This window comes from Citrus sinensis, chromosome 8, assembly GCF_022201045.2.
Source record: "Citrus sinensis cultivar Valencia sweet orange chromosome 8, DVS_A1.0, whole genome shotgun sequence".
Taxonomy (NCBI): Eukaryota; Viridiplantae; Streptophyta; class Magnoliopsida; order Sapindales; family Rutaceae; genus Citrus; species Citrus sinensis.
This window is the reverse complement of record NC_068563.1, coordinates 3,286,166-3,307,109: the sequence shown is the minus strand read 5'-3', so window position 1 is coordinate 3,307,109 and position 20,944 is coordinate 3,286,166. Positions and strand designations below refer to the sequence as shown.

General features: G+C 40.0%; 2 protein-coding genes across 16 annotated transcripts in view; one reads left to right on the top strand and one right to left on the bottom strand.

The window, feature by feature from the left end:
* LOC102609686 (presequence protease 2, chloroplastic/mitochondrial) overlaps positions 1 to 20,944 on the top strand; it is a 101,564-nt gene that overhangs the window by 59,465 nt on the left and 21,155 nt on the right. The gene's annotated exons all lie outside the window — the stretch shown is intronic.
* LOC102622396 (probable carboxylesterase 13) lies at positions 3,598 to 4,473 on the bottom strand. Its single transcript, XM_052432004.1, has one exon. The coding sequence runs from the start codon at positions 4,219 to 4,221 to the stop codon at positions 3,613 to 3,615; it is 609 nt and encodes a 202-aa protein (XP_052287964.1). The 5' UTR covers positions 4,222 to 4,473; the 3' UTR covers positions 3,598 to 3,612.

The window sequence follows — 20,944 nt, the reverse complement described above, 5'->3', positions numbered from 1 at the left end:
TTTTAGTAACAAGATATGGATCCACATGATGTTGATTGATGAGCATAATTATAGTTTACGTAAGCAACATCTAATTCCAATTTTATGTTGCGTTTTACATAATTTTATTCGACGAAAAAATGCCAGTGATAGATTGTTTGAGGACTTTGATGTATAAGATATGGTTACAAATAAAGGAGATATTAGGAGGCCACTTACTAATATTAAGTGTTGTAGAGATGAATGCTACAAAAGATAAAATTACATTTTGTGGCATGATGCCTATCACGTAATTTTTATAATTATTTTGTTTAAATCATATGTGTTATAATATATATCTTAATTATAGTGTAAAAACAAATAATGTAAAACTTTTCTTTATTAATTCTAATATTAAAACTTTATCATCATTTAATTTTTTATAATTGTTTTTGTTTAAATTATTTATGGTATGTTTGTGTATGTATTAGTTGAATAATTATTTTCCAACTATAAGTATGACTTAAATATTTAGTAAAAATTGTTTTTAAAAATGGTACTGTCGAATACTTATTCATTGTTTTTATCATTTTTAATTGTGTCTGCCGAATGCATATTAGTGATTTTATTTTTAAAATATAGGATGCAGAAAATGATTCTAGATGCATACTAGAATTCAAAATACAGCAACTGCAAGACACTATCTTCATTCTCATTTTTTGTTTTCATAAAATACAAATTCGAAAACAATACTAAATAGCCCCTAAATAATTTGTGTCGCGGTCATGTTGGTCAGCCAATAGTGATTTTTCATCATGGAAATTTTGCGGGTTTTCTAAGATTATGCTTTGATGAAAAAGGAGTGTAAGATTCTGAGATGCGTTTGATGTCACTCCAAAACGAAAAGTAACTCAATCTAGATTTGGATTAGAGGAGTCTCCAAATCCAAGACATTATAAATGTGAATCGATGCCTTCAGAATTAAACTGAGTGTGTTTAGGTTGAGTTCAGTTCACCTACAATTCCATTCAAGCTCATTAATGTCACTAAAAAATGAATAATGATAAAGTAAGGTTTGGATTCGTTTGGACTTGTTCGGATTTGGTTTTCCCATCATTGTTGCCATAGACGTGCTCTATTCCATCACCAATGATGTATTCCTTCCCCGTACTTCGTCACCATCACCGACAATGCTAATGTTGTGAAACTAAGTTTTGGTTTGTTAAGGTAGAGAACAAAGGGAATAGGGATCGTGAAATGTAGGGGTGTTTAAGTCTAAAAGGATATTGTTTGACTAATTATGATAGATATAATTTTGTGGCGTTAATTTTGAAATTCTATAAATTTATTGGGATATTTTTATAAATTTTCCTAGATTTCTCCCTAATAATTGTGAGGGTAAATTTTCAAACTATTGCTCAACACATTTAAATGTTGACAAAACATTGCGAACAAATAGTATATAATGAATTTGAAAAATAAGCAAATGCTTGCCTAGAACAAGGTAAAGAGAACCCAACCAAATTGGCATCTTTAACGATACTCCTAGTTTATGAAGCGAAGAATCAATTGTTGCTTTTTTCCTTTTTAGGGATAATTTCATATTATCTCCTCATAAATTTACTGTCTTCAAATCTCCCATTATTTTGAAAAATCTCAATTTACCTTCTATTTTGTTAAGAAGACCCAAAAAAAAAAAAAAATCAACTCAACTTCATTATTCTCTTACCTTTTGAATAAAAATAGGGTACCTTGAGATTGTAAAAAATAAAATAATAATTTAAGGATAGTCAATTTACAACAAGGTAGTTTACTTTATATATATACACTCATTCTTTAATTCATGTGTCGTCCTAATTTTTTTTTTTTTTTTTATGTGAACACACTTTTAAAGCATAGAGTTTACTAGAGTCAAGATCTTAACTCTCTTAAACCATATGATTTTATAACTCATTAAAAAATAAGTTTATAAAACCCCATGATTTAAGAAAGTATATGTATTAGGGCCCCCGCATAATGATTATATATACAGTAAAATCTCTATATAGTCATATTGGTGGGACTGAAGAAATTTATTCTTATAAAGATGTTATAATTCAATAGAGGTATAGTACAAAAATTATTGTCTTTGCTTAATTATCCCTAATGCAAGTGATATAGAGGTAAATTATGTCATGTATTAATAAATTAATAAGTGAGTCAAATTCAATGTATAGACATTAATAAATTAATTAGTAAGTGAGTCAAATTCAATGGATAGATATTAATAAAAAAAATATATAGTTTCAAAAAATTAATACAAAAAGTTTCATGCCAAGAAGCTACAAACATACTTAAGAAGTTAGAAATATTTTGACTTCAACAAAAAGATGTATATGCTGACCAATTAATACATACCCGCAAGTTGAAAGGTGTGGTTGCAACTTTAAAGAACAAATAATTGTCATAAGGAACTTTAGAAATATATTTTGTTCCATCTTAATTATTTAATGTAACATGCTATATATTTTTGAAATATTATTACTATGTGAAGGTAAGTTTATTAAGATGAAACTAAACAAAATATAACTTATTATAATATAGAGTTTATTCCTAATTATAATCGGTCCCAAGTTAGGACCACAATTTTTTATTAATATGAAGAGGTTATTTTTATATAGAGTATTCCTATTCGGAGGTTCTACTGTACATACACACACAAAATATATTCTCAAGCCAACAGCATTTTGCATTCTTTTATGTTTTTGTACAACGAAAAAATGATTGGTGAAAAATAATACCAAACGTACCCTTAATTTCCTTCTAGATCTCTCTCTCTTTACTAACATTTGCATGCTCTTGGTATGCAAAATGATTCAAACTGTCAAGAAACTTTGAAATTTAGATTTTATGTACGAACCGAATCCAAACATGCATGTGAGCCAGCTGCAGGTAATTCAATGAAGCATGCGGCTAGCTACTTCTTATCAATCAAGCCATGTGTGGCTTTTTATTGGGTAGTACTCTAAGGCCGCAAGAACATGTGCTACAAAAGGACTGCCTGTAATATTCAAAATTCCGTAGTTGTAGCCAAATGTCTTTTTTGAAGCATTTCATCAAACATTTAGTTACTTTCATCAAACACCTAGTTAAACTATATCTTTTATTTTTTATTTTTAATTCCAGGCATACATATTTTTTCAAATTCATAATAAAAATTTGTGCAAATCGATTCGAGATGATAGTTTCTGTAATACAAAGTAAAGATAAGCTAGGAGATTGGAGCAAGAGTACAAGAGACGAAAACAACCCATATAAATTCGAATTCAAGCCTTGTCGTGGCTAAAGAGAGCAGCAGTTTTCTTGAGCATAGACACAGCATTTTTGCAATCTGGATTGCGCAAATGGAACACATGCTGCTCTCCTTGAGAGTCAACAATCTCCACATCGCCTTTCCACCCACTCTCCTTCAACTTCTCACAATAAAATCATCCCCTATATCTTAGCATATCCTCCTCCGCAACAAAAACCAGCATCCTGGCGCATCCCTGCAGGCTCGTTAGGTTCGAACCAACCGCTGGATTAACCAATGGATCATCGCAGTCAATCATGCTAGGATAAACAAATTGCCGCATTGCCTCACGCCATTCTCTTGTTTTAACATCAGTTGTCTCGTCAGGAATAGGGTCCTTGCCCCAGAAGGATGGATGAGTTAAAACAATCCCAATCGTCGAGAATTTCTCGACAATGTCTTACTCCCATGTGGTGCGCTATCTTAGCACCAGAACTGTCACCAGCGAAAAACAGTCTCTGAAAGTCAACATAATGGTTAAGCCAGTCTTCCTGGCCATCCCCATCAACATGGGAAGCAACCCATTTGAGTGCAGTCCATGAATCTTCGTGAGCACAGGGGACCGGAATCTCCGGGGCTCTCTGATAATCAACCGAGACTGCTATGATGTTAGCTTCAGAAACTAAGTTGTTGAGGTAATTATTGTAAGTAGAAGAAAAGGCAGTGTGGACGCAGAAGCCTCCACCGTGAAAATAAACCACAAGAGGAAGTTTTCGGTTTTGATCTTTTGGGTTTTTCGGAATGTAAAGACGAGCGGATAGAGTATTTTCAGGTAAATACAAAACGTCTCTGGAATCAACGTTTGTTTTTGGATCAAATGATGGGGGAACGATGTCATTGCCCACAAGCCTCTCTATTGTGCCATCCTTGTATATTATCATCATAGGAGAGAAATCGTGGGCGATTTCTGATAATGGCTCTGTGGAACCCATTGAAGCAGAAAATGTCGGCAGAGCGCCGGCAAGCCTGAATTAGCCTTTCTAATAAAATATTAATAACAACAGTCAACAAAGATCTTGCTCAGGTTCGGTCTCATATACACGTCAATGGGATTGATAATAAACTTAATTAGTGCTTTCTGTAAATAATTGACAAGATTCTTTGCCTCCATAAATTTGACTGAATATAATATCACTCAATTAACAGCAAATATATATTCAACAAATTCATTTTGTAGCTAGAAGAGCATGATTGAAATGTTGGAAAGACCCCAAATGTTTTGCGAGTTATTTACCGAACTTTTGGTCTTTTACTTCCGAAGGGGAAAAAAAAGGTGAAATATGATTTTTATTTTTAGTGCTATTTTATTAATTGCAAGTAAAATTCAGGTAAGTCGTGCTTTTTCCAGACAGGGTAACATTATTGAAATGATGGTTTACAATCTGCTAGTGATATTACTAGGCTGCTGACAGGGCACAGATGAGCTAGCAGCTTATTGAGGTTACCAGCTGAACAGAATTGAAACAGTTGTTTCTGAGAAATTTTCTTGCAACTTAGAGAGAGTTAGCCAAGATTGTAAACATGGGATTTGTTCTTTGCAGAGTGCTGAGTGTAATCTTTTAATCGGCATCTGTTAATGATGCTTGCCGTGGTTGTTTTCTCTTGCAGATATAAGCAAGCTTGTCAAGCCACATAAATTGCTCTTGTGATGTTCTTGATTTGATTTTGCATGTCCCTATGATCTCATTGATTAATCTTTAGATTTAGATCCTGAATTCTTTCTTGATCTCTTCTTGATTTGATAATCACATTGAATTGGATCCAACAGTAACAATGGCTCCTACAATTAAACTCTATTCATTTTCTTTCCTTATTGTTCTTAAGGTAAGGTACACAATATCACTTGTAAATTATACACCCATCGATGGAGTATTTGAATGTTCTTATATATACATATTGAAATTTCTGATAAAAGAAATGATGTCCATAATGTGAAACCAAAGAGAAATATGATGCTGAACAACATTAAATTTAACAGTACACAGATTACTAAGTTCCTGGTGATCACATCAGAAAACATTATCTTGATTTAGGAATGAAGCTAATTTATCCATCAAGGCCACAGCCTTTTCAGAACCTGGATTGAACAAATGAAACACATGATCCTCTCCTTCTGTCTCCACAATCTCAATTTCTCCGGCCCACCCACAATTTTTCAAAGTCTCATAATAAAGCAATCCCCTATCTCTCAAATTATCCTTCTCGGCAACACAAACGAGAACCCTGGGGCACCTCAGGCTCATTAGCCTAGAGTCAGCAGCTGGGTTTATTCTCACATCATTATACCCACTTGTATTTGGACATACAAATACCCAACACCTATCAACAACTTCATCATTTCTCCCAAAATATGGCTGAACCAAGCAAATTCCTGCCAGTTTTATCCCATTTAAGTCTTCAAAACTCGCTTGAACGGCCATGTTGTGCACAATATTGCCACCAGCACTGTCACCGGCGAGAAAAACACGAGCAAAATCAGCATGATCGTTTAACCAAACTTCATAGCCATGACCATTGATATTAAAATGATAAGCTACCCATGCGAGGGCAGCCCATGAGTCTTCATAAGCAGCAGGGACCAAGTGTTCGGGGGCTAATCTGTAATCAACTGAGACTACAATAACATTTGCTTTGGCTGAAAGAGAGCCGACATAGTTGTGGTACGTGGAACAAAATGGTGAGCCCATGAAGAAGCCTCCGCCGTGATAATAGACGAGGAGAGGGAGCTTTTGGTTTGTTTTAATGGCGGCTGAAGGGATGAAGATTCTTGCTGATACGCCTTTCTCTGGCACAATAACTACATCTTTGGAGAAGACAGCATTTGAGGAATCCATTGATGCTGGAACTTTATGGCTGCCAAAGAATCTCTCCACGTGCCCATCTCTGTATGCACGAAAATATGGAAGAAACTCATGCGCAATTGCTCTTGTTTCTGAATCCATTATTGCTTGTTGCATATTATTAATTCTAGTGATGATGATTAAATAACGAGAGTAACAGTAGTAAGATATGTTGATGCGAGATTCCAGTTCTCCTCGTTATACGACCAGGATCTCTACTCGATCAACTTCCCCACGACCAGGAGGTCTCCTAGTAATGCTTCTTCTCCTGATATCCCTGCACACACAGACAAGTCAGAGTACGCCGGTTGTTCTCCCGGCGCAAACCCTCCGACGCTCAAGTCAGATATCAAGGTTCGGGGAACGCTTGCCACGGGTCTTGTGGCTTTTTTCGTGGTTTTTTTCTTTTATCTCAAAAATGCCAACCCTTTTACCTTCGTTGGCTACCTTTTTATAGGCTTCCTCTGAATCCCCGTTTTTCGCTTTTCTCGAGACGGTCTGGGGCTCTGACTGCAGCGTTATGGGCAAACGTGGGATCTTGCGTGTTACGCCATGGTTCAGGGGAAAGCGTGGCTGTCGGGGTTCTGTGAGATCTTGCGTGTTACGCCACGGTTCAGGGGAAAGCGCGGCTGTCGTGGTTCTGTGGGATCTTGCGTGTTACGCCACGGTTCAGGGGAAAGCGTGGCTGTCGTGGTTCTGTGAGATCTTGCGTGTTACGCCACGGTTCAGGGGAAAGCGTGGCTGTCGTGCCTAGATTCTCGGGCTGGAGAACATGTCTTGCCAACTGCTGTCGACCGGGTCTCCTCGCCTATCGACCTCTAGCCGGAATGGCCGTATGCCTCTTATAGGAAATTGGCCTCGCGGATGACAACATCGTGGACGAACAGGATATTTCTGCTCCTGTTCTTCCGCGCACCAGGCTTTCACGGAACACACCGGTTCGCAGAACTCTGTCATCCGATATCTGCTCGCCATTCCTGGTCTCGTCGACATATTTATCCCAAACAGTATCTCTCCCAAACACCGGTCCCCCAGTTTCTGGTGTTGGGTAATGTAGTGGACCAGCAGTGGAAACTCGATAGTACTCGCTCGCGTGGGATTAGAAAAGGCTGCCAAGAGTCATGTCGCATTTAATTGCGGACGAGGTGACGTGGCAGAAATCCCCCCCTCCATGTGAATTTCAAACCGACGGTTATGAGGCCCTTGGGATTCGGCGCAGTTATATGCTGGCAGCCCAAAAGTCCGTCCTCATTTGGAAAGCCTAATCCTCTCGAACGGCATATTCACCATTCACTCCGTCTCCGTCTCCATCTCTGTTTCTCCGGCAAAGAAGTTCCGGCACGAAGTCCCCATCCTTGCCTTTCTCCGATTGAAGCAGTACTTCAGGTATTACTTCTCTCTCCTCGGTCTCGGATAGTTTGTAGGTAACTTCTTTTTTCTTTCGTTTGGGTAGTAGTTAGTGGTGTTGTGGTTAGAGTTTAGGGAATGTCGAAAGGTAAAGGGAAGGTCATTGAGGTTGATGACGACGAGTTGGACTTCCTGCCCAGTCTGCTCATCGATCCCGCCTTTGACCCCGAGATCCCCTTAGAGCCCATTAGGTCTAGTGTCAGGACTAGTGCTAGGAGCACGTCTCCCCAAACGACCTCTACGAGCGGGAGTAATGGTGAGGGTGGATCTTCTGGCTCCGAGGATACTTTGAGTGAGGGTCGAGGAGATGATTCTGGTGAGGCGTCCCCATCAGGGGCGCCGCGACCCGAGGGGAGGAGTACTATAGGAGGTAGAGCCCTATCGCGGGATTACGCTATTGATTACATGACGTGCACGACCACGTTTGATGAGCTCGAGGACCTCCGGCTGAGGTATAGCATTCCTGGCGAGATACCTCTCAAGGTCCCGGGAAAGAAGGATGCTCCCAGCCGGCCTCCTAGGGGATATGTTACCCTGTATCTGGACAGCTTTAAGTACGGGCTGAGGTGTCCCTTGCAACCTTACTTTGCCCGGATACTTAACGGGCTAAATCTAGCTCCTGGTCAGCTGAATCCCAATGGGTGGAGAGTGCTCTCTGGTCTGTTCATATTGTGGGACAGATGTTGCCAAAGCGAGCCCACGGTTGATGAGGTGAAGCACCTGTACCAGCTAAAGAGCAGCCCCAAAGATGCCGGCTGGTACTACTTCCAATCTAGCGCCAAGACAAGGAAACCTATAACCGACCTCCCTACTGGTGGTGGTGGGAATTGGAAGAGAAAGTTCTTTTTTGCTGGGGGGTCCTTGGGGTCAGGTCGCACAAATGGACGGGAAGGATTATCGGGTCCCACCCCGTTTCACGGTCCCAGGTTGCCTGCTCGCTCCAGATGCCTTGTATCCATAGTTGTTCTTGTTTTATTGGCTTGTTTCTAACCAAGTGTCTGTTTGTGTTGTAGTTTCTTGGGGCGTTCATTTCCCACTCCGACCTGGCCAGCTCAAACGGGTTGAGGCTGTGCTAGTCAATTCCTGCTCGAGCCGGGAACTGTTAACCACATACAACTTGCTCGAGTCTCGCTTGATACTTCCTGGCCATAGGATGGAGGACGCTGTGATTGGGGCTCTGACCCGAAAACGTTCTCGACCTCCAACCACGAAGAGGGACGAGAGTAAGGATGCCCCTACCGCAAAGCGGGCCAACATCGTGCAGCAGGCCCCACCCTTGAAGATTTTACCTCCGGCTCCTGTAAAAGTCGGGGAAGCTAGTGGAGTAGCCACAGATCCTGCTACCTCTTCTCCTCCTGTCGGGCCTCGATCTCGCTTACCTGACAGCCGAGCGGAACAACTGGTCCCTTACCTCAATGAGTTTACTAAATCCGTGAGCAATAAGGACCTGGAGGACTTTGACGGCCGCACCTTGGGTGAGCTGGTGGGGGCCATGCAGCATAGTGCTTTCCACCTCAGCTGCATGACCACCTATTACAAGGCTAAGGTTGGCCGCTACGACCGGAAGATGAAGGAGGATATTCAATCGGCGACGAGCAGAGCTGACGTTGCCGAGAAGAAAGCAGCGGAGCTGAATCTCGAGAATCTGAAGCTGATAGAGCAAGAATCACTTGCTCAAGCAAAAGCCATTACCCTCGAGGAGGAGCTTACCAAGGTCAAGGAGGATCTGCAAAGGCAGAAGGCTATGTATGAGGCTCAGCTCGAATCTCTCCGTGACTCCCACCGGGCTCAGGTCGAGAACTTGGAGAGGGAGGCCGACAACCAGTACGACCAGGGACTTCGGCATTCCTATCGTTGCATCATGGCCGTCCTCGGGAAGCAACACCCTGACCTGAAGGTGGATGACCTTGCAGCTGGTGTCGCTCGGCATATGGATGAAGAGGCGGCCAAGGAAGATGCCGAGGGGGTAGAGCCGATCGTGATTGAGGAGGAAAACTCACCTCTTCGTGCAGTCCCTGCTGAAGTTGGCGAGGCGAGCACCCCCCCGGACGCAACTGGCGATCCCCCCCCCCCCCCGGCACCTGAGGAGGTTCAGCCAACCGATGCTGCTCGGCCCACTGATCTGCCGTCTTTTTGATGTATTTCTTTTATTGTAGTGGACAATGTTTATGAAGATTATCCCCTCTGTTAATTATTAACAAATTAATAAAATATTTTTTGATTATTTTCTTGTGTTGTAATTACGAATTAATTTTCGCTTGAGAATCTGCTTGTCTTCGTCTAGACGAGCAAGTTCCGGCTTGGCTCAGGGTTTGGCCGCATGCCTTTGAAGATTTTCCAATGCCTGGGATTCGGTTTGCCTTCGCACGGTCGAGCAGATCCTGGCACGCTTGGCTTCTGTCTCGCCATAAGATAGGCTTTGAGACTTGGCGAGCCTTTGCATGCCTTGGGAATTTCTTCGAATGTTTTGGGAGTCTGCTCGCCTTCTCGTGGTCGAGCAGATCCTGGCATGTTTGGCTTCTGTCTCGCCATAAGATAGGCTTTGAGACTTGGCGAGCCTTTGCATGCCTTGGGAATTTCTTCGAATGTTTTGGGAGTCTGCTCGCCTTCTCGTGGTCGAGCAGATCCTGGCATGCTTGGCTTCTGTCTCGCCATAAGATAGGCTTTGAGACTTGGCGAGCCTTTGCATGCCTTGGGAATTTCTTCGAATGTTTTGGGAGTCTGCTCGCCTTCTCGTGGTCGAGCAGATCCTGGCATGCTTGGCTTCTGTCTCGCCATAAGATAGGCTTTGAGACTTGGCGAGCCTTTGCATGCCTTGGGTTTTTCTCGGTTTCGAGCGAATGAAATTGCGCGACGTTCCATTAATGGCAGGATTTGACTTACATGAAATTGTTCGGACATAAAACGTGAAAGATAAACGATAATGAACATGAGCGAAAATAGCTTTCAAACGTGAACAAGTCTTACTGGAAGTATTTCCGGAGGTGTGCTGCGTTCCATGGGCGTTTCACCTCGTGGCCGTCCGTGCGGACCAGCTTGTAAGCTCCGGGTCCCGCTATCTGCTTGACTCTATATGGCCCTTCCCAATTCGGTCCCAGTACTCCTTGAGTCGAATCTTTGGTGCTCTGATTCACTCTTCTCAGTACCCAGTCTCCGACCCTGAATTGCCGTATGTTCACCTTCTGGTTATAATACCGAGCAGCCCTTTGTTGGTAAGTGACTGATCGCTCGGCTGCTTGCTCCCTCCTTTCCGTTAGCAGATCAAGATTCAAACATATCTGCTCGTCGTTCTACTGCTCATTGAAATGACCTGTCCGGTGTGTGGTCGTTCCTATCTCAGCCGGCACGACCGCTTCATGTCCGAAAGCCAAAGCGAACGGTGTCTCCCCAGTTACGGTTTTGTGGGTTGTTCTGTATGCCCATAGCACACCTGACAGCTCGTCAACCCAAGCACCCTTTTTTGTTCCGAGCCTGGTTTTCAGAAGCCTCTTGATGGTCTTGTTGGCTGCTTCTACTTGTCCGTTCGATTGAGGGTGAGCAGTGTTGAGTGTTAGAAAATGCATATTTATAAAGGAGAAAACCGTCATTTTACATTTTAAGTCTTACTAACAACCCTTACTTTTATATATTTAACCTTCTTGTGATTTAATTACATGTGTTTTATTTTAATTAAGTATTTTATGTATTTTAGGGGCATTATAGTCATTTCACAATAAAGGAGAGATCAGACGGCAAAACGGACATCACTTTTGAACTCAGGACGGTCGAAAACATTAGGAGGAGCATAAAAGGAAAAATGGCACTATTCACATGTACGGTACTATTCACGTGTACGGTACTGTATACGTTACTGTTCACGACACTGTTCACATAGACGGATGATGACGTGGCATTGACCGATGATGTGGCATTGACTGATGAGGTGTCACGATCCTGTTGGACTAAAATTCTTATGTACTGTTGATGGTGACGTGGCAGCATATCAGTGGACGAAAAATCTCGCGTACGGTGCATGCATCACACAGGATTATTTTCAACCAAACCGCGTTACTGTTCATCCGGGTCAAACCGTGTTACTGTTCATCCGCGTGGTCAAACCGTGGACTGTTGACTGATGACGTGGCGCAATCCTGAGCGTCCAAACTGTTTTTAATCCGATGGCCATGATTTACTCCATGTATCTATAAAAAGGGGGCCTCCCCCCCCTAATTTGATATCTCTGAATCCATTTTTGGGATCCATTTTCTGTAATTCCCTCTCCATCTTGTATTTTCTTCGTATTTTAATAAATTCACATTTTGCCCCTAGTTCAACTATGAGTGGCTAATTTTCTTTCAAGCTTGGGTTGAAGGTGAAGTCTCAACATGTGTCATGGGCTTAATTTGGTAAATTTATTTTCTCTTCCCCTCTAGTTTTTGTGGATGTTTTGACTTCTCGTCGACAAATAATACTAATCTTGTCTAGTACCGCCTTGGTTTCACCGGCCCTCTAGTACAAGGTTATTATTATTTGGCACGATAAGCCCTTAGCACCATATTGATTAGAGCGTGGTTCATGAGGTGTGGATTCCCCCTCATGATTTAATTGGCATTAATACGGATTATTTAGCCCATGATGCATGTTGATACGGATCCAGATACCCAAGTACGTCATTTCAATATAATTCTCGTCAATTTATTCTCGCCATTTCAATACCAATTTTAGAATTTATTCTCGCCATTTTAATTTAAGTTTTAGCATATTCCAAATCATTTCCACCATAAATCCAATCACCCATTTACAAAATTAATTCTACACAATTAAAATCCACCTCCTCGTGGGATCGACACTCGTCACCATAGATCTATACTACAATAGATTCGTGCGCTTGCGAGTACATTAAAATTTGCACAACAAGTTTTTGGCGCCGTTGCCGGGGAAGTAAGTAATTTTAATTCATAGAATTAATTTTTGTGAATAATTTCTTTTATTTGTTTTCTTGTATTTTTTTTATTATTAAAAAAAAAAAGAAAAAAAAAGTGAATCTACATTTAAAGGTTAGTATTTCTTTTCTTTTTCTCTTCTTTAAAATTCTGTAATTTAATTTTCCATTTATTTTTCTTTGTAATTTTTTTTTGTTTATCTTATTAATTTAATTTTTAGTTAATTTCTTTCACGTATTTATTTTTGTGTATTTTTATAGAAAGGTTGTAATAGCGCAATAAGGTTAGTATCGTAATTTCTCCCTCTTCTTTATTTTTATTTGTTTTGTTCCCATCTTTATTTTTTGTTTTGTTTGCATCTTTATTTTTATTTTATTTATTTTGCATGCATGGTCGTAGGTCATTATTACCTAATCTTGAACCTATAGACCTTGAATTAGAAAAAACACTTCGCACACACAAACACGTTAAAAATAAAATGGATTTACAAGCACCACAGGAGAGGCCATTTAAGGATTATTTTAGTCCCTTAGCTAATTTGAGCACGTCATGCATAAGATACCCAAATGTAGCTGCTAGGAGTTTTGAATTAAAACCTAGTGTGTTAAATTGTCTCCCTACATTTTATGGCCTAGAAAATGAGGATCCATATAATCATTTGAATGATTTTCATGCCATTTGTCAAACATTCAAATATGAGAATTTTTCAGATGATGATGTTAAACTTAGACTATTCCCATTTTCTTTAAAGGATAGAGCTCGTTCATGGTTAAATACGTTGCCTGCTAATAGCATTTCATCATGGGAACAAATGGTAACTAAATTTTTGAATAAATATTTCCCAGTGCATAAAACCAATGCTATTCGCAGGGAAATCTCAGAGTTTACTCAGAGAGAGGACGAGCAGTTTTTCGAGACATGGGAGCGATTCAATGGGCTACTCTTGAAGTGTCCACATCATGGGTATGAGAAATGGCACCAATGCCAATACTTTTTGGAGGGATTACTACCAAATGTGCAAGAATGGCTAATGGCAACAAGTGGAGGAGAGCTAATGTCAAAAAGTGCGTCAGAAATTTGGGAATTCTTCCAGCGACAAGCGGATAATTCCCAACAACGGAGTCGATCACTCAGGAATACTAGAAGAATTAAAGGAGTAAATGAGGTTCAAATTGGCGAGTCAACTTCGGGAATCAAAGAAGTCAAGGAGATGGTTGAAGGTCTTGCTCGACAAATAGCATCGTTATCGACTGCTAAATCAACAGAACCACATGACCATGACTCATACTCAGATCAAGCCAATGCCATAGGTGTAATGAGAAAGCCATCAAATTACAACCCATACTCCAACACATATAACCCTGGATGGAGAGACCACCCCAATTTTTCATGGTCTCAAGGATTCCAACAGAATGGACCAGCAGCTCCAGCTCCACCAATGCAACCAATTCCTCAAATTTCTCAAGCCTCTCAACCACCATTTAGACCATACAATCAGAACCAGAACCACTCTCAACCTAGACCATGGGAGGATGCATTCCAGAATTTCAGGAATGTTACTCACTCCACGATTGAGCAACAGAACCGCACCATTGATGGACTACGAAATGAATTGAGAGCGGGCTTCAACTCACAAGCCCAATCAGTTTCAAGCCTCGAGAAGATGGTGGGACAACTTGCTTCTTCAGTTCAGACCTTGGCAATGACTGTTGAGAAAGGCAAGTTTCCAAGTCAACCAGTGCCTAACCCTAAAGGAGTACATGAAGCAAGTACCAGTTCACCACAGCAGCATGGGGAGGTCAAAGCAGTCATGACCTTACGAAAAGGAAAAGAAGTCGACAACAAAGTGGAGATGCCGGTGACAAAGGAAAATCAAATTGTACCTGTGAACGTTGAGGACTCACCACCGGAGGAGAGAGAAGAAGCCAACCCACGAGAATACGTTCCCAAAGCTCCATTTCCTCAGAGGTTAGCGAAAGGAAAAAAAGGAAAATCTACAGGTGAGATTCTCGAAATCTTCAAACAGGTAAGTGTTAACATCCCTTTACTTGATGCTATAAAGCAAGTTCCATCTTATGCCAAGTTTCTTAAAGATTTGTGTACTAAAAAGAGAAACATGCATGTTCAAAAGAAGGCATTTTTAACAGAAAACGTTAGTTCTATACTCCAACATAAAATTCCTTTAAAATGCAAAGACCCAGGCTCCCCCACTATCTCATGTAGTATAGGGAACCACACAATTGAGAATGCTTTGTTGGATTTAGGAGCTAGTGTAAATTTATTGCCTTACTCTGTGTTTGTGAAACTTGGACTGGGAGAATTACACCCAACTCCAGTGGTGTTACAGCTTGCAGATCGGTCCACGAAAATACCTCGTGGTATTGTGGAGGACGTGCTTATCCAGGTAGACAAGTTTTATTTTCCTGTTGATTTCATTGTAATTGACACTCAACCAATACAGGATTCAAGGAAGCACATCCCCATTATTCTAGGCCGACCTTTCTTGGCAACTGCGGATGCTCACATTCAATGCAGGACTGGAAATATGCAGTTGTCTTTCGGCAACATGACTATGGAGCTGAACATCTTCAACATTGCCAAACAACCTCACAGTGCAGATGATGGAATTGTTGATGTGGATTTAATAGAAACAATAGTTGATAATACTTTTCTTTCAAACCTTAGTGATGATCCTTTACAAACATGTTTAACTCACTTTGGTTTTGATTTTGATATTGACAGATCAGTTGATGAGGTCAACGCCCTGCTTGACTCAGCACCATCTATGGACACTAATAAATGGAAGTCAAGAGTTGAGCAACTAGCACCATCAGAGAAGCAACTCATTCCATCATCAGAATCACCACCGAAACTCGAGCTCAAACCATTGCCCAACACTTTGGAATATGCGTTTTTGGGAGAAGAAAGTACTCTGCCGGTAATCATCTCATCATCCCTAAATGACGAACAAAAAGGTAAGTTGTTGGATGTTTTAAAAGAGCACAAAGAAGCATTAGGATGGACCATAGCAGATATTAAAGGTATAAACCCAGTAGATTGCATGCATTACATTCACCTTGATGAAAATGCTAAAACTACTAGGGAGATGCAACGTCGGTTAAATCCTAATATGAAAGAAGTGGTTAGAACTGAAGTCCTTAAGCTATTAGATGCAGGTATCATTTACCCCATTTCTGATAGTTCATGGGTCAGTCCTGTACAAGTTGTCCCCAAAAAGTCAGGAGTCACAGTAGTTACGAATGCCGATAATGAATTGATACCAACTAGAGTAACTACAGGATGGCGTGTATGCATTGATTATAGAAAGTTGAATTCTGTCACACGTAAAGACCATTTTCCTTTACCATTTATTGATCAAATGCTTGATAGATTAGCAGGCCATGAATTTTATTGCTTTCTAGATGGCTACTCAGGATATAATCAGATTCCCATAGCACCAAAAGATCAAGAGAAAACTACTTTCACTTGCCCTTTTGGCACATTTGCATATAGGAGAATGCCATTTGGATTATGTAATGCACCTGCTACATTTCAACGATGCATGTTGAGCATTTTTTCTGATATGGTTGAACGATTCCTTGAAGTCTTTATGGATGATTTTTCTGTCTTTGGTGACTCGTTTGATCAATGTTTACATCATCTAACACTAGTTCTGCAGAGATGTATCGAGAAGAACTTGGTCTTAAATTGGGAGAAATGCCATTTTATGGTAAAACAAGGTATTGTCCTCGGTCACATCATTTCGAGCAAAGGTATTGAGGTTGACAAAGCCAAGGTGGATCTCATTTCTAATCTTCCTCCACCCAAAACAGTCAGAGAAGTAAGATCTTTCCTTGGGCATGCTGGTTTCTATAGACGTTTTATTAAAGATTTTAGCAAAGCTTCTAGACCCTTATGCAATTTACTTGCTAAGGATGTACCTTTTGTCTTTGATGATTCATGTCTTGTTGCGTTTGAAAAATTAAAGCATTTGTTGACATCATCACCCATCATTCAGCCCCCAAACTGGAACTTACCATTTGAGCTCATGTGTGATGCATCTGATTATGCAGTAGGAGCAGTATTAGGACAAAGAGTTGATCGAATTCCCCATGTTATTTACTATGCTAGTATGACATTGAATGATGCACAGTTGAACTATTCAACTACTGAAAAAGAAATGCTAGCAGTGGTGTTTGCATTGGAAAAATTTCGATCTTATCTCATTGGTTGTAAAATAATTGTGTTCACAGATCATGCTGCTCTTAAATATCTTCTCACAAAGAAAGATGCAAAAGCTAGACTAATTCGTTGGGTGTTACTTTTGCAGGAATTTGACTTGGAATTCAAAGATAAAAAAGGGATAGAAAATGTTGTGGCGGACCATCTCTCTCGTCTTCACTTTGACACAATTACAAAGCCATTAATATTAAATGAGTCATTTCCAGATGAACAATTAATGAGTGTGGAAGTATTACCTTGGTATGCTGATATAGTTAATTATCTTGTTACAGGTAAACTTCCAGAGCATTGGACCAAGCAAGACAAGATCAAATTCTTTGCGGAAATAAAAAATTTCTTTTGGGATGACCCGTATTTGTTCAAGTATTGTGCAGACCAAATTGTTAGACGATGTGTCCCAGAAAATGAAATTCAGAATATCCTTTCATTCTGCCATGAACAAGCTTGTGGAGGCCATTTCAGCGCTAAGAAAACAGCGACTAAAGTTTTACAATGTGGTTTCTATTGGCCATCTATATTTCGAGACGCTTACACTTTCTGTTCTTCATGTGATAGGTGTCAACGAATGGGGAGCATTACACGAAGGAACATGATGCCACTAAATCCAATTTTAGTGGTTGAGATTTTTGACGTATGGGGTATCGACTTCATGGGACCCTTTCCCCCTTCTTTTGGCCATCAATACATATTGGTTGGTGTTGACTACGTCTCAAAATGGGTAGAAGCAATTCCATGTAGGACCAATGATCACAAGGTGGTGATAGGATTTTTGAAAAGCAACATTGTCTCGCGCTTTGGATTCCCTCGAGCAATAATCAGTGATGGTGGTGCCCACTTTTGTAACAAAGCATTCAAAGCTCTTTTGACAAAGTATTCAATCACACACAAAGTGGCGACCCCGTATCATCCGCAAACCAGTGGCCAAGTTGAGATCTCCAATCGAGAAATAAAGCACATATTAGAAAAAACGGTGAGGCCGGACAGAAAAGATTGGTCATTAAGACTTGATGATGCCTTATGGGCATATAGAACGGCTTTCAAGACCCCGATTGGGATGTCACCCTACAGGCTAGTGTATGGAAAAGCTTGCCACCTACCTGTGGAACTCGAGCATCGTGCGTATTGGGCCATCAAGAAATTCAATTTTGACATGCAGCAAGCCAACTCAGAAAGAAGATTACAACTGGCAGAACTTGAAGAAATTCGCAATGATGCATACGAAAATGCCAAGATTTACAAGCAACGAATGAAAGTCTTCCATGACAAGCAAATTATGAGAAAATCTTTCACCCCTGGTCAGAAAGTGCTTTTATTCAATTCTCGCTTGCACCTATTCCCAGGTAAGTTACGCTCTCGTTGGTCTGGTCCCTTTATTGTTCATACTGTTTTTCCACATGGGGCAATTGAAATTAAAGACCCAAAGAACGGTGTCACGTTTAAAGTTAATGGTCAAAGATTAAAGCCATATCTAGAATACCAACCACGTGGAGAAGACACCGAAATAAATTTGAGTGACCCACCAAATTTGAATTGATTTTTTTTTCTTTTCGTTGATTTGATTTTTCTTTCTTTCTTTATATTATTCTTTTGCTAATTGAAATTGTTTTTGCATAAGTGTGTTTATTTTACCATTAAGTTTTCTCTTATCATTTTTAATCATGAGTCTCATACTTAGACCGTTCCTCCTGAACATTCTTAAACCACTTCAACGTGTCAAAACTCATCTCAAAAGGCAGATTCAATTTTGTAAAACACAACGCATTTGGGCTCTACAACCACCAGAGTTAGTAGCCTATGTTGAGGGTTTAGAACACCAACTCAGAGACATTGAGAGAAGTGTTTACGACATCCAGTTGGAGCTTGAGGTAAATTCAATAAGAGGACGATTTTAATTTTCTTTGTGTGTTTTAATTTGTTTTTCTATTTGTGTGCTTTAGTTTGTTACCCCGGTGAAGTGGCGGATAACGGTACTCCGTGACAATCAAGTCGGTTACTTCAGTTTCCCATAATAACTGATATTCTGAGGCGAAGGTATGGACAGAAACGAGATTCTAGCGAAGCTTCACAAGCGATTCCCTTCACTTCCTCAGAATGCCCTCCTTACGATTTATAAAGCTCGGTCCGAACGCATGCGATTACTCATGAGGAATAACATACCTGCTGACATCCGTTGGTTAATCGAGGCTAAAGTACGATCGGCAGGTGAGTTACCTCCAAAATTTATTGCATTCATGCCTGGTTGTGGTAAAGGAAATTATGCAAGAAAACGACGAGCTCGAAGAATTTCTGTTGCTTGTCATAAGTGTGCCAGAATGAGTTGCAATAAAAACCCATGTTCTTTAGGAATGGTGTCTGATAATAGGGAAGATAAGATTCAATTCATTAGGGATGGCTTGAATAAGGAGTCATTGGATGATATCCTTTTGTCTCTTGAAACGCATCCCAGTGGATATGTGCAAGGAGCGATTCTCCAGTTATGGCCATTATTCCAGAAAGAGCATGCGCGATATAGTCTCGGGAATCTGACTATAAACGACCCTGTTTGCCAGTTTATAAGAAAACTGGATAGGAAGCCTATCCTCGACCCATAGAGGGCGTTCAAGCCGTTTCTGGACGTAAAACCAGAGGAAGATGTGAGCCACAGTCGCAACTACCTGTAAATATCCTTTTACTTTATTGTTATTTTATTGTCTTATTGTTTGCATTATTGTCTTTAATAATTTTATTACTGTTTGCTTTTTCCTTTTTACTGTTTTCTTTTTGACTTGCAAGCCACGTGCTTTACGCGTTATTTGACACTGACATATTACCTCATACACAACCATGACCCACTATCACCAAGACTCTTAAATGTGATTTCTTTTTTGTCAAGCACTCACAAATTGTTTTCGAGAAGTATCACAATGGCAGCTACTCCCAATAGACAATTCAAGAACATTTGTGTGCTTTCTGGATTTACCTATGGCAAACATAAAGAGTTCGTTGAGGCAGCCATAGATCTTGGTCGAAGCATAGCAGCGAGAAAATTACACTTGGTGTATGGAGGAGGTAATCGAGGGTTATCAAAAATGGTCTCAGAAGCAGCTTTTATCAGAGGAAGTCAAGTGTTAGGCATCATCCCAAGAGTCCTAAAACCATTGGGCAGTTCGTCTGACTCATCAACTGGAGAAGAGTTAGTCGTCTCAGGTATGCAAGAAAGAATAACTGAAATGCTTAATTATGCTGATGCTTTTATTTTCCTTCCAGGAGATCTTGCAACACTAGAGGCACTTATGACACTAGCATCTTGGGCCCATCTACACATTCACCAGAAACCTATCGGTTTGTTAAATGTCAATAACTTTTATGATGGCTTTATCGCATTTCTTAACCATGCAATAAAAAACTATTTCATTCCCGCTAATGTGAAAAAACTTTTTATTTGTGCTCACACTGCTAATGAGCTACTTGATCTGTTACAAGCTTATAGACCGGAGCCAGACCCCTGGACCTTCGTGTTGGAGCATCCAAATAATGATGGTAACAGTAGCAGCAGTAAGAAGTACAAATTAGATTTAACTCTCCGCCTATAAATATTTTCTTCTGTGTTGCACCACCCAGGTGATGTCTTCTAAACTCTACTTCTTTCCTTTCAAACATTGAGGACAATGTTTCGTTCTGGTTGGGGGGAGGGAATAGTAGACAATTGTAGAATTTTGGTTAAGTTTTTACTAATTTTTGTTGTAGAAACTAACTGTTGCTAACTTTTTGTGTTGAAGATGGCTGAATATGGAGTGTAGTGACTCTAGAAACGCATCTTCATCGTTTATAAAAAAAAAAAAAAAAAATTCAGACATTTTCTTTTTCTTTATTATGTGTTTATGTTTATTTTTCTTCTTTAATTTCTCCTCTATAAATATACATTTTCCAACTTTTGAGTCGAAGATGGCTGAATATGGAGTGTAGTTCCTCTAGAAACGCATCTTCTTTAAAAAAAAAAAAATCATTTTCGTTTTCTATCATTTTACGTGTAACTTTTCTAATTAGTTTTTATGCATCATTTTCACATTTCTGCATGCATATTTTCCTTTCATGTTTAGAATAGGTGGGGGGTATAATGATGTTTAAAAAAAAAATGTGTGATTTGTTTTAACATTGGATGACATGATTAATTTCAAATTTTAGTATTTGTATTATCTTTGGTCTTAAGTGATGTTACGCTATGTTTGCTACTTTACATGTTGATGTCGGAGACAAATGTGAGT

What these genes read in the sequence shown, in the direction of transcription:
- LOC102622396 (XM_052432004.1), bottom strand. Translation starts at nt 4,221, where the DNA reads ATGGGTTCCACAGAGCCATTATCAGAAATCGCCCACGATTTCTCTCCT.